The sequence below is a fragment of the Salminus brasiliensis genome, chromosome 23 (genome assembly GCF_030463535.1).
Source record: "Salminus brasiliensis chromosome 23, fSalBra1.hap2, whole genome shotgun sequence".
Classification (NCBI taxonomy): Eukaryota; Metazoa; Chordata; class Actinopteri; order Characiformes; family Bryconidae; genus Salminus; species Salminus brasiliensis.
This window is the reverse complement of record NC_132900.1, coordinates 1,269,801-1,283,721: the sequence shown is the minus strand read 5'-3', so window position 1 is coordinate 1,283,721 and position 13,921 is coordinate 1,269,801. Positions and strand designations below refer to the sequence as shown.

General features: G+C 45.0%; 1 protein-coding gene across 1 annotated transcript in view; it reads right to left on the bottom strand.

Moving 5' to 3' along the window:
• kncn (kinocilin) overlaps window positions 1–13,526 on the bottom strand; it is a 15,830-nt gene extending 2,304 nt beyond the window's left edge. Inside the window, exons 1-4 of the mRNA XM_072668375.1 lie at window positions 13,379–13,526; window positions 10,286–10,354; window positions 10,088–10,150; window positions 5,791–5,887 (exon numbers count right to left, since the gene is read on the bottom strand). Of these exons, the coding sequence (XP_072524476.1) occupies window positions 5,791–5,887; window positions 10,088–10,150; window positions 10,286–10,354; window positions 13,379–13,526 (377 nt within the window). The remainder of the gene's footprint in view (window positions 1–5,790; window positions 5,888–10,087; window positions 10,151–10,285; window positions 10,355–13,378) is intronic.
• Between the last annotated feature and the right edge of the window lie 395 nt (window positions 13,527–13,921).

Below are 13,921 nucleotides of genomic sequence, written 5' to 3'. Positions count from 1 at the left end.
ACAGATCCTCACAGTCCACACAGATCCTCAGATTCTCACATATTCTCAAAGATCCACACAGATCCTCACAGATCCTCACATATTCTCACAGATCCTCACAGTCCATACAGATCCTCACAGATCCTCACAGATCCTCACATATTCTCACAGATCCTCACAGTCCATACAGATCCTCACAGTCCACACAGATCCTCACATATTCTCACAGATCCTCACACATTTTCACAGATCCTCACAGATCCTCACAGTCCACACAGATCCTCACATATTTTCACAGATCCTCACAGATCCTCACATATTCTCACAGATCCTCACAGATCCTCACATATTCTCACATTTTCTCACAGATCCTCACAGATCCTCACATTTTCTCAAAGATCCTCACATATTCTCAAAGATTCTCACAGATCCTCACATTTTCTCACAGATCCTCACAGATCCTCACAGTCCACACAGATCCTCACAGATCCTCACATATTCTCACAGACCCACATAGATCCACACAGATCCTCACAGATCCTCACATATTCTCACAGATCCTCACAGTCCACACAGATCCTCATAGACCCTCACAGATCCTCACAGTCCACACAGATCCTCACATATTCTCACAGATCCTCACAGTCCACACAGATCCTCACAGATCCTCACAGTCCACACAGATCCACACAGATCCTCACAGATCCTCACAGTCCACACAGATCCTCACAGTTTCTCACATATTCTTAAAGATCCACACACATCCTCACAGATCCTCACAGTCCACACAGATCCTCACAGTTTCTCACATATTCTCAAAGATCCACACAGATCCTCACAGTCCACACAGATCCTCATAGACCCTCACAGATCCTCACAGTCCACACAGATCCTCACATATTCTCACAGATCCTCACAGTCCACACAGATCCTCACAGATCCTCACAGTCCACACAGATCCACACAGATCCTCACAGATCCTCACATATTCTCACAGACCCACATAGATCCACACAGATCCTCACAGATCCTCACATATTCTCACAGATCCTCACAGTCCACACAGATCCTCATAGACCCTCACAGATCCTCACAGTCCACACAGATCCTCACATATTCTCACAGATCCTCACAGTCCACACAGATCCTCACAGATCCTCACAGTCCACACAGATCCACACAGATCCTCACAGATCCTCACAGTCCACACAGATCCTCACAGTTTCTCACATATTCTTAAAGATCCACACACATCCTCACAGATCCTCACAGTCCACACAGATCCTCACAGTTTCTCACATATTCTCAAAGATCCACACAGATCCTCACAGTCCACACAGATCCTCATAGACCCTCACAGATCCTCACAGTCCACACAGATCCTCACATATTCTCACAGATCCTCACAGTCCACACAGATCCTCACAGATCCTCACAGTCCACACAGATCCACACACATCCTCACAGATCCTCACAGTCCACACAGATCCTCACAGGTTCTCACATATTCTCAAAGATCCACACAGATCCTCACAGATCCTCACAGTCCACACAGATCCTCACATATTCTCACAGATCCTCACAGTCCACACAGATCCTCACATATTCTCACAGATCCTCACAGTCCATACAGATCCTCACAGTCCACACAGATCCTCACATATTCTCACAGATCCTCACACATTTTCACAGATCCTCACAGATCCTCACAGTCCACACAGATCCTCACATATTTTCACAGATCCTCACAGATCCTCACATATTCTCACAGATCCTCACAGATCCTCACATATTCTCACATATTCTCACAGATCCTCACAGTCCACACAGATCCACACAGATCCTCACAGTCCACACAGATCCTCACATATTCTCACAGATCCTCACACATTTTCACAGATCCTCACAGATCCTCACAGTCCACACAGATCCTCACATATTCTCACAGATCCTCACAGATCCACACAGATCCACACAGATCCTCACAGATCCACACAGATCCTCACAGATCCACACGCCTATGCTCAGAATTTCAGGATTTGAGCATCTCTTGCTGGTCGTTTCACCTCAGTTTAGTTTGATCATTAGCTCCTCATTAGAATTCTTGACTGGAAGGGCTCGTTACACCCCAACACTTTCTCCTGGGGGCCCAAAGCTCTGTGTTTGTGGAGAGATGAGGGCCCAAAACACAACACTGTACATGTAGAGAGGCAGGATGGAGTTTAGAAATGCACTTAATAACTTTACACTGTAATTTTTACATCACTGGCTGCATACTGACACCACGTCTCTCAGCCTGAGCTCAGTGATACAGAAGCTGCACAGCACTCAAACATGATGTGCATTTATAGGCCTGTATCTGCAGAGATCAAAGCACGGCTTTCATTTCTCAGCCCTGATTACAGAAGTCACTGCGCTGAATTGCCTGACATTTAAAAGTGCTTATAGTTTCAGTGTAGACTCCCAATTTACCTCACACTTACATCTCCACTGACCTCCAGTGAACTTAGTTCCACAGCTTTCTGTTTAAAGGGCGTGTCTGTGTGGTTTTACCCCCCAAAAGTATCATAAGAGAGCAGGTCATAAACTAACACCGGACAGTAGACCACGCTTCCGGTTAGCTCAGGTCTGACCACAGTTGGAGGGACATTTCCCCAGATAGACTGTGTCATAGTAGTGTGTGTTGTCACGGTGAGCGTGTTTGATGATTGGATTGAGGTGTGTGTAGAAGTCCCAGAATTCACTCAGGTACAGTGGGGAAAAAAAAGTATTTAGTCGGTCACCAATTGTGCAAGTTCTCCCACTTAAAAAGATGAGAGAGGCTGTAATTGACATCATAGGTAGACTCAACTATGAGAGACAAAATGAGAAAAAATATTCTGAGAATCACATTGTCTGATTTTTAAATAATTTATTTGCAAATAATGGTGGAAAATAAGTATTTGGTCAATAACAAAAGTTCATCTCAATACTTTGTTATATATCCTTTGTTGGCAATGACAGAGGTCAAACGTTTTCTGTAAGTCTTCACAAGGTTGGCTCACACCGTTGCTGGTATGTTGGCCCATTCCTCCATGCAGATCTCCTCTAGAGCAGTGATGTTTTGGGGTTGTCGGTGGCAACACGGACTTTCAACTCCCTCCAAAGGTTTTCTATGGAGTTGAGATCTGGAGACTGGCTAGGCCACTCCAGGACCTTGAAATGCTTCTTACGAAGCCACTCCTTTGTTGCCCTGGCAGTCTGCTTGGGATCATTGTCATGCTGAAAGACCCAGCCACGTTTCATCTTCAATGCCCTTGCTGATGGAAGGAGGTTTGCAATCAAAATCTCACAATACACGACCCCCTTCATTCTTTCATGTACACGGACCAGTCGTCCTAGTCCCTTTGCAGAGAAACAGCCCTTCAGTTCTTTGGATGCAACTCAGCATTCACTCTCCTCCAAACACAGCGAGTTGTGTTTGTACCAAACAGTTCTACTTTGATTTCATCTGACCATCAGACATTCTCCCAAAACTCTTCCAGAACATCCAAATGCTCTCTAGCAAACTTCAGACGGGCCGGATCTGTACTGGCTTAAGCAGGGGAACACGTCTGGCACTGCAAGATCTGAGTCCCTGGCGGCGTAGTGTGTTACTGACGGTAGCCTTTGTAACGTTGGTCCAGCTTTCTGCAGGTCATTCATTAGGTCCCCCCGTGTGGTTCTGGGATTTTTGCTCACCGTTCTTGTGATCATTTTGATTCCACGGGCTGAGATCTTGCGTGGAGCCCCTGATTGAGGGAGATTAGCAGTGGTCTTGTAGGTCTCCCATTTTCTGATTATTGCTCCCACAGTAGATTTCTTCACAGCAAGCTGCTGCCTATTGCAGATTCAGTCTTCCCAGCCTGGTGCAGGGCTACAGTTCTGTTTCTGGTGTCCTTCAAAAGCTCTTTGGACTTCACCATAGTGGCGTTTGGAGTGTGACTGTTTGAGGTTGTGGGCAGGTGTCTTTTATACTGTTAACCAGTTCAAACAGGTGCCATTAATACAGGTAATGAGTGGAGGACAGAGAAGCTGTTGTTACAGGTCTGTGACAGACAGAACTCTTGCTTGTTTGTAGGTGACCAAATACTTATTTTCCACCATTATTTGCAAATAAATTCTTTAAAAATCAGACAATGTGATTTTCTGAAATTTCTTTTCTCATTTTGTTTCTCATAGTTGAGTCTACCTATGATGTCAATTACAGCCTCTCTCATTTTTTAAGTGGGAGAACTTGCACAATTGGTGACTGACTAAATACTTTTTTCCCCCACTGTAGCTGAAGTTCTGAGCTTTTCCACAGGAGATGTTCGACTCATTCAGCTGTGTGTGACTTTAGGAAAGCTCGTTTTCGGTCTCAGTGGGTCGTCTTCCCCATATTAAAAATTAAAGTGTTAAAAAGGCCACAGTTGCCTGCGCAGAGTGTATCAAATCACTGTTTATTTTTCTCAGGCTCCGCATGAGCCGCTCTGAAACCATCCACCAAATGATGTAATAACCATTAATGCTGCTTTTCTCCCGGTGGAGAATAAAAAAGTGAGTTTAATAAGAGGCTGGCGAGCGCTGTCATCACGCCGGCCTGAAACCCCAATCACTCTCTCAGCCTCCACTGAGCCACGGAGAAATCACAATCAAATTACACACAGCCCCCGAGACACGCGCTTATTGAGAGAGGAAACCACTGGGTTGCAAATGTAATGAGCATGTGTGTGTGAATGCGTGTGTGTGTGTGTGTGAATGTGTGTGTATGTGTGTGTTTTATGCAGTTCCAAAATAAAAAGGAGACTGCTGTAATGTTGTACAGGCTCCCCTGTATTTGCACTGAATTACTGTTAAATGCTAATAGAACATGGACAAAAGTATTGGGACACCTGTTCATTCATTGTATTTTCTGAAGTCAAGGCTATTAAAAAGAGCTGATCCTGCTTTTGTTGGAGTATCTGAGTCTACGCTGTCCAGAGAAGAAGACTTTGAAGAAGATTTTGGAGCAGGAGCATTGCTGTGAGGATTTGATTGCATTCAGCGACAAGAGCATTTGTGAGGTCAGGATGTTGGATGATGATGATGACCACCACACCTCCATCATCCCCATCATCCCCAACTCCCTAACTCATCCTAACCCAGAAGTATTAGATGGAGCTCCACCACCATCATTCCAGAGAACACAGTTCTTCCACTGCTCCACAGCTCCTCAATGCTGGGGGGCTTTATACCCCTCTAGCCCACGCCTGGCATTAGGAGGTAGCATGGTGGCGATAGGTTCAGGTTTAATAGTAGAGGCAATTTTAGGACCATTATCCTGTTGTACCACTAAAATGTTCCCTGTGTGTTGTGTTTAACAGATAATTGGAATCCAAAAGAGCTGTTTGCAAAGTGCAGTAGGCTTGTTTGGATGTTCCTCTGATGGTGAACGTTGTGGTGAGGCTCTTTTTTAAACAGATGTCTGATCCGCATGACGATCTGGGGGGAACACTGAAACCACTCTGCTACTCTGATAGTCTTCTCCTGCTGTGTGGGCCTCAGTTATGTTGAGGAGCTTTTTATAAAGGTGTGGAATTTGCATCACCTGGCCTTTCCTAACGACAACGGTGAACAAGCCACTCTCTAACGAGCTAATTAAGGTCTGAGAACTTGGTAAAAGTTATCTGAGACCGGAAATCTCTTGGGCACTGTGGACACCTTACTTTGGTAGAGTAGGTCTCCAGAAGGTGCTTTTATGATCATTTGAGCTGACCCCTGTTCTAACATCCAGATTATTTAGGCTAGTTACTATCTGCTCTAACTTCTTACCCATCTTCCTGCGAGCCCTCAGCTGTAGGAGCAGCCGTTTCCACAAACGTCCCCATTCGACTTTTAGATCGCTCCACAGTCAGCTGGCCCTGGGTGCCTAAGAAAGAGAGACATAGAGACAGAGAGAGAAAGAAAGAGAGGGGAAAGAGAAAGGGGGTGAGGAACACATTTGCTATTGATTTTCACCCACTTCACCCTGTCTTTGTTCCCTTTTGGTCTGTTTACACGATTCGGTGGATGGCAGCTGTGTGCTCTGAATAATATGTGCATGCAGTCTGAAAGGTTATGGCATAATAACCCCTTTTTATAGCTGTTCATTCACACCTCACCTGCTCTCAGCAATCACAGCATTCTGCTGTCAGTAACTATGGCAAATGAAAGGTCATTTCTTGCTGCTGTACAGTATTCCTGGACGCCCAGAGGTCTAGAGTCTTTCACCTTTGCGCTCGTCCACAGGACTGCAAACTTCCAAACACGTTAGAGATTTGGGCCGTGCTCTTATTTTAATGTCCTGAGAAATAACCAGAACTCTCTGACTCAGTGATGGAAATACAGGTGTCCAGATCCCCCTGACTTCTCCACGGTCTGACTGGTTGGGTCTCCTGTCTGGCAGAAATTAGATGTCAGACAAATGTTTCTGAAATATCAGGTTTAAATTTTAGTATTCTAAAATAATGCTGCCTTAATCAACTTAAATACATCTGAAATAATCCCAAATGTATCGAATTCAGCTTTAGTCATCTCAAATACAGCCGAAATCATCTTAAATTAAGGCTTACAAATCTCAAATGCAGCCGAAATCAACTCAAATGTCTCAAATACAGCTAAAATCAACTCAAATCAACCCTTAATCGTCTCAAATACAGCCCAAATCAACTCAAATACAGCTTTAATCATCTCAAATGTCTCAGATGCAGCCTTAACCATCTCAAATACAGCCCAAATCAACTCAAATTAAGCCTTAACCATCTCAAATGCAGCCGAAATCAACTCAAATGTCTCAAATACAGCTGAAATCAACTCAAATACAGCTTTAATCATCTCAAATGTCTCAAATGCAGCCTTAACCATCTCAAATACAGCTGAAATCAACTCAAATGTCTCAAATACAGCTGAAATCAACTCGAATACAGCTTTAATCATCTCAAATGTCTCAGATGCAGCCTTAACCATCTCAGATACAGCCAAAATCAACTCAAATTAAGCCTTAAACATCTCAAATACAGCTGAAATAATCCCAAATGTCTCGAATGCAGCCTTAGTCATCTCAAATACAGCCAAAATCATCTTAAATTAAGCCTTAAACATCTCAAATACAGCCGAAATCAACTCAAATTAAGAATTAATCATCTCAAATTAAGCCATAATGATCTCAAATGCAGCTTAAATCATCTCAAATGTCTATGATGCAGCCATAACCCTTTCAAATACAGCTGTAATCAACTCAAATACAGCTGAAATCATCTCAAATTAAGCCTTAATCATCTCAAATTAAGCCTTAATCATCTCAAATGTAGCTGAAATCATCTCAAATGTCTCAAATGCAGCAAAACCTTTTCAACATGGTATTGAGCAGCTGGTTTCTCTCGTATCAGTGCTCGCTGTAGCTCATTATTACGGTGAATGTCATGCGGTATGGAAATGGCAGGAGGTGAAACTAGCCATATGGGGGCTGTGAAAGGCCAGCACACCCACCCACGAGACACAATGGCGTGGGTGAGAGGTGGCCTGGACCGCCACCTTCAAAGCGATTTCCACAGCGGTGGAGTGATCGCTCTGATTAAATGGAAATGCTCCTTCATTAGCCCCCTCCCGCAGCCCACCTCAGATTATTATTTTGCTCACTTGACCAGTCATTGCCCGGTCGCACTGACACTTCACAGGCCGCAGAGACACTCTGCGAGCACCAAGCCCGTGCTCTCTTCCTCTTCAGGAGCACTCAGGGAATTAGGGGGGTGGTGGGAGGGGGGGGGGGGTGGATGAGATAAAAAAGAGCTTCAGATGAGAGAGCGATGCTTAAGTGACTAATTTGCAATTAAAAAGCAGCTATTCAGTTTTAACAGCTTTCATGCAAATATACAGTACCAGTCAAAAGTCTGGACACACCTGGATGAAGGTGTGCTGATGGGGGCACCATATTGTTGTTTTCCAAAAAGTGGACACTGGGGACACACGGGTGGCTGGGCGGGGGGTTCAAGTAGTAGGTTAAATAGAAAGGAGGTGATTTGGTCATATAGGCTATTAAGCCTATTCAGGCTATTCATTGGCAGTGGCTGGTTGTGCATGTGTCGGCCCTCATCCTCCCAATATAAGGTGTATTACATAGTGATAGTAATAACGAGTGGGTTGAGTAATTAGCTATCCACAATTGGGGTGGTTTAAATAATAATGTTATTAAAATATATAATAAATAAAGTGTTAACAAAACATTTCATCGATCTAAACACTGTGGATCACCCCAAACATCAAAGATCTATGGATCTATGGGATGGAAAATCTAAAAATATGAAAAACCCCAGCAAAAATTTTATATTAAAAAAAAATTTTTAATGTGTAACCCTAAAAATAAGGATGATGTTAGCAGCATCTCTGGCTTTGACCCTTTTTTTGTTGTTAATTAAAAGCTAATTAGATGAACATAAAGGTCATTAAAGTAACTCTGACCAATCCACCATATAGGACCACATGAACCTCCTCCGAATCACCAGAGGTACCTGGCTTTCCCCCCACTGTTACAGCTCAGCTAGTCTCTAGCATTGCTTTGCATGTAGTTACTGTTCAGTAATCCTTAGGGTGTAATAAACGTTACACCCTTTTTGAGACACTTCATATCAGAGGGTCAGAGATGACATGCTAGTCTTCACCCTTCGTGTGTGGGGCATCGTTAGTGATGTGGGGGCTTCACATGAGCGGGGACTGGGTAATTGGCCTTCCAAGTTGGGCAGAAAATTGAGTAAAATGAATCAATTATTTGTTTAAATAAATAAACAATAATATTGTCATGACAGACGGCTTTTCTTTAGATTGGTGATGGCATATGCCACATCAGGAAGAGCTTCAGGGAGGTCAGGTCTGTGACAGACTCACTTAAGGCCTCAAAAATTCTCTTAAAGCTTCATTTGCAGCTGCTCGATCCAGTCAAGGGAACTGCCCATCACTGAGCTCCACAAAGCCCACCATTCACCGCCGCTATTAATAAGGCTTTCACAAGCAGAGCCAATGTGCACAAATACTCAAATATGTCTGGCATGCTGTTAGGTGATTGTGCATCCAGGAAATCATCCCACATTGTCTGGTCTCAACTGTTAAACATGGGAGCTGGTCTGTTTCTCTTGACGAGCGTCCAGTTTCCACTACAGACTGATCCCAACATGTTTAACAGCATCAAAGCATCTGTTTAACCAAACACAAAAAAGCAACCGGACCCAGTTAGTTTGTAGTATTGCTTCATCTACCAAAACCTCAATTGCATCCCATTATACACTGTATGTCCAAAAGTTTGTGGACACCCCTTCTAGTATATGCATTCAGCTAGTATGCTGAAGTTGCACCCATTGCTGACACAGATGTGCAAATGCACACACACACACAGCTTGTCTAGTCCCTGTAGAGAAGTACTGCCAATAGAATAGGACTCTCTGGAGCAGATAAACCAAACATGACCCTATTGGCACCATGCTGCCTAATGCCAGGCGTGGGCTAGTAGAGGGGTATAAAGCCCCCCAGTATTGAGCTGTGGAGCAGTGGAAGAACTGTTTTTCTCTGGAATGATGGATGGTGGTGGAGTTCCATACAGAGTTGGGGAGTTGGAGATAATGAGGTGGGGTGGTGATCATCCTCCAACATCCTGACCTCACTAATGCTCTTGATGCTGAATGCAATTAAATCCTCACAGCAATGCTCCTCCACAAGACCTCTGAAGGTGTCCTGTGGTATCTGACACCAAGACTAATGTTTGCATGAAGTTAGCACCCTTTAAGGTTCCCATGACTCTGCACCCCACAAGACCTGCCTGGTGTTCTGGAGATGTTCTAGATTGACCCAGTTGTCTAGAACATCACAGATTGGTTCTTGTCAGAGTGTCTCAGATTCTTAAATTTGTTCATTTTTCCTGCTTCATCACCTTCATCACCTTCAAGAACTGACTGTTCACTCACTGACTGTAGATCCACCCCTTGACAGACAGGAGCCACTGGAGCCACATCATCAGTCGTTCACTTCACCTGTCAGTGGTTTTAATGTTATGGCTAGGCAGTGTATAGTACTGATAGATACTATGAATGAAAAATCCACCCACCTTCTCTTTTCAGCGTGTCGGGGGGCTGCTCGGGAGCCGCCAGCGGGTGCACCCGGAAGTTTCCTGAGAGAAAAGAGCCATCATGCACAATTCCACAGCCTCCACACATGGTGGAGGTAGTTTCACACACTTTTACCATAACTAAGACCCCCAAAGTAAACTATAAGAGACCCCCTATATGCATTCGCAATTACTCACCTAGGTTGGGCAGGATGTGGTGGAAGTTGAACCATGCTCTTATGAAGGGATAGACGGAGATGAGGAGACCTGCAGAACAAACAAACAGGAAACATCTCAAACTGAAAACACTGGAAGCTCCCTCAAAGAAAGTTAGGAATACGCTGCCTTAGGCCTGAGACACTGTTTGACCCGAGTTCTGAGAGGATTTGGGGTTTAAAACAAGCATGGCTGAGCTCCTGGTGCTCCAAGACACTTCCACTTATGGTGGACTGGGGCAGCTCTAGCAGGGTGGTAGTTGGGCCAAATGTTAAATCCTATGACATATGACACAGCTAGCTGTGTGGAAATTCAACAGACTTGTGCTGAAGGTGGCATCCTATGAGATATGACAGCACCACATTGAAAGTCATTGAGTTCTTCGGTATGACACGTTCTACTGCCAGTGTGTATCCATGGAGGGCGCTCAGCTATGTGCTTGATTTTACACACCTGCACTTATAGGGGACCAGGGCAGCTCTAGCAGGGTGAAATTTTCATAAACTTGTGCTGAAGGTGGCATCCTATGACATATGGCAGTGCCACATTTACTGCCAGTTCTACTGCCAGTGCTTGTCTATGGGGATCATTCAGCTATGCACTTGCACTTACAGTGGACCGTGGCAGCTCTAGCAGGGTGAAAATTGAATGAACTTGTGCTGAAGGTGACTCCCTGACATTTGACAGTGTCATGTTTACTGCCAATTCTATGGCCAGTGTTTGTCTACGGGGAAAGCTCAGTGTTGCTATGTGCTGGATTTCATACCCCTGTTAGCAATGGGTGTGGATAAACACTTACAATCTTTTAGTAGAAGGGGTGTCCACATACTTCTGGCCATTTAGTGAATATCGAGCTGTTGATTGTTGGGCGAGCACAGATAGAGTAACCTGTAGGTCAGTATAACCTTTCCAAAAGCACACTTTAGACCCTAGGGCCCTTAATATCTCTCTGCTTCTACATTGACTGTCAACAAAGGTGGTAGACCACGGTGCATCTTCAGGGACAAGCCGTTATGGACCAGTGCAGGACTTTTTCTTCTAGCTGTGATGGATCTGGACTCTTCTCCAGAACGATGGATCAGAACACAGCAGTGTGAGCGAGTGACTTGGATTACAGACGTGGATCAAATGATCAGTGAGTGTTTTCGGACAGACAGACGGGCTGCTGTGTTTCTGTGGTTCTGCTCACCGGGTTCATCTCAGAGATGGCCACCGTTAGTCACTGTCCTGCACTCCTAGTGTTTGCCTGTAAGGTGTTTATGTTGGGGGGGAAAAAGTGGAAAGATTGGAAACAGCCCAGTGTGAATGCTGCCGGAGAGCAGAAATTAAAGCGCAGTATTAATTATGTATGATATGCAAATTAGCTGAGCGCTGTGGAATTACACACTGAGCCGTATCAGCTTTTACACAGGAGTAACATTTCTGAATCTTGCAGCAGCTGAGCTACAATAATTAAAATAAATAAATGATAAGGTTTCACTTGTAATACCTCATAGTTTGCACCTATAAATATTCAGAGTAGTGCAGGACGCTCTTAATTAACACAAAGCGCCACATGATAGAATGCATCGTTAGGCAAATGAATGACTGATTTTACTCACAATCGTTACATAAGCTGAAGAATTTTATTAAAGGAGTATTTTGGGAACACTATACCTTCATGGTTTTCTCCAGATTTCCCTGAACGCTGTACAATAGCAGTGTGTTTTATGGTATGGTAAGTGTGTTTGATGACCGAGTTGTGTGTAGAAGTACAGGATATATTATATAAATCTCTTCTTGGTGGCGTAATAGAGCACCGTTTTGAAGGAGATCAACTTTAACTCACAGTGAGAGCTAGCCAGGCTAAAGCACGGCCTCCAAACATGGTGGAGGTAGTTTCACACACTGCTACAGCTCACAGTGAGAGCTAACCAGGCTAAAGCACGGCCTCCAAACATGGTGGAGGTAGTTTCACACACTGTTACAGCTTACAGTGAGAGCTAACCAGGCTTAAGCACAGCCTCCAAACATGGTGGAGGTAGTTTCACACACTGTTACAGCTTACAGTGAGAGCTAACCAGGCTAAAGCACGGCCTCCAAACATGGTGGAGGTAGTTTCACACACTGTTACAGCTTACAGTGAGAGCTAACCAGGCTAAAGCACGGCCTCCAAACATGGTGGAGGTAGTTTCACACACTGCTACAGCTCACAGTGAGAGCTAACCAGGCTAAAGCACGGCCTCCAAACATGGTGGAGGTAGTTTCACACACTGCTACAGCTCACAGTGAGAGCTAACCAGGCTAAAGCACGGCCTCCAAACATGGTGGAGGTAGTTTCACACACTGCTACAGCTCACAGTGAGAGCTAGCCAGGCTAAAGTACGGCCTCCAAACATGGTGGAGGTAGTTTCACACACTGCTACAGCTCACAGTGAGAGCTAGCCGGGCTAACGCACGGCCTCCAAACATGGTGGAGGTGGTTTCACACACTGTTAAAGCTCACAGTGAGAGCTAGTTGGGCTAAAGTATGGCCTCCAAACATGGTGGAGGTGGTTTCACAAACTGTTAAAGCTCACAGTGAGAGCTAGCCAGGCTAAAGCATGGCATCCAAACATGGTGGAGGTAGTTTCACAACTGTTACAGCTCACAGTGAGAGCTAGTTGGGCTAAAGTATGGCCTCCAAACATGGTGGAGGTGGTTTCACAAACTGTTAAAGCTCACAGTGAGAGCTAGCCAGGCTAAAGCATGGCATCCAAACATGGTGGAGGTAGTTTCACAACTGTTACAGCTCACAGTGAGAGCTAGTTGGGCTAAAGCACGGCCTCCAAACATGGTGGAGGTGGTTTCTCACACTGTTACAGCTCACAGTGAGAGCTAGCCAGGCTAAAGCACGGCCTCCAAACATGGTGGAGGTAGTTTCTCACACTGTTACAGCTTACAGTGAGAGCTAGCCAGGCTAAAGCACAGCCTCCAAACATGGTGGAGGTAGTTTCTCACACTGTTACAGCTCGCAGTATAAACATAAAGAAGACTCCGAACCTCAGACACCAAATGTGACTTGGCTTGACTACTTTTCTTAAGCTAGCTACTCACCTAGACCTCCCGCGCCCAGGAAGATGCCCCCTACGGCATCAGCGTCGCAGTCTTTGGACACTCCAATGATGATGCAGCCTGCTACGATGCTAAGCAAGGCCGAGCCCACCCGTAGCCCATGGTACTCCCCAATACTGACAGCGTTCATTCAGCAGGTGGACCGCTCCACCTGTCTACACACAGGCTAGCCTGCTAATGTGCTCGAAACACACCCCACGCAGATGGCAGAGACAGGTCGGGCGGTTGCAGCCAGCGGAGTGATGTTAACTCTCACTGCTGGCAGACTTGTCGCTGTTCTACTTTCTTCTAAAGCCTTCATCAATCTTTAATGACTCAGCTCCGGTTACCTGTGTCAGATTCATGCTCCGAGCCTTCAGGCTAATTCAGGCATGATTGATGCCAGCTAATCAGTTTTAGCGGGCAGCCAAGGCCCGTTCTAATAGAGCAGCAATACAGTGTGGATCAGATATGACGGAGGAGCCGGTGCACTACTCAGTCCAGTTCTGACCTCTTGTTTTGTGGCACTAAAGTGTTAAAAGTTAG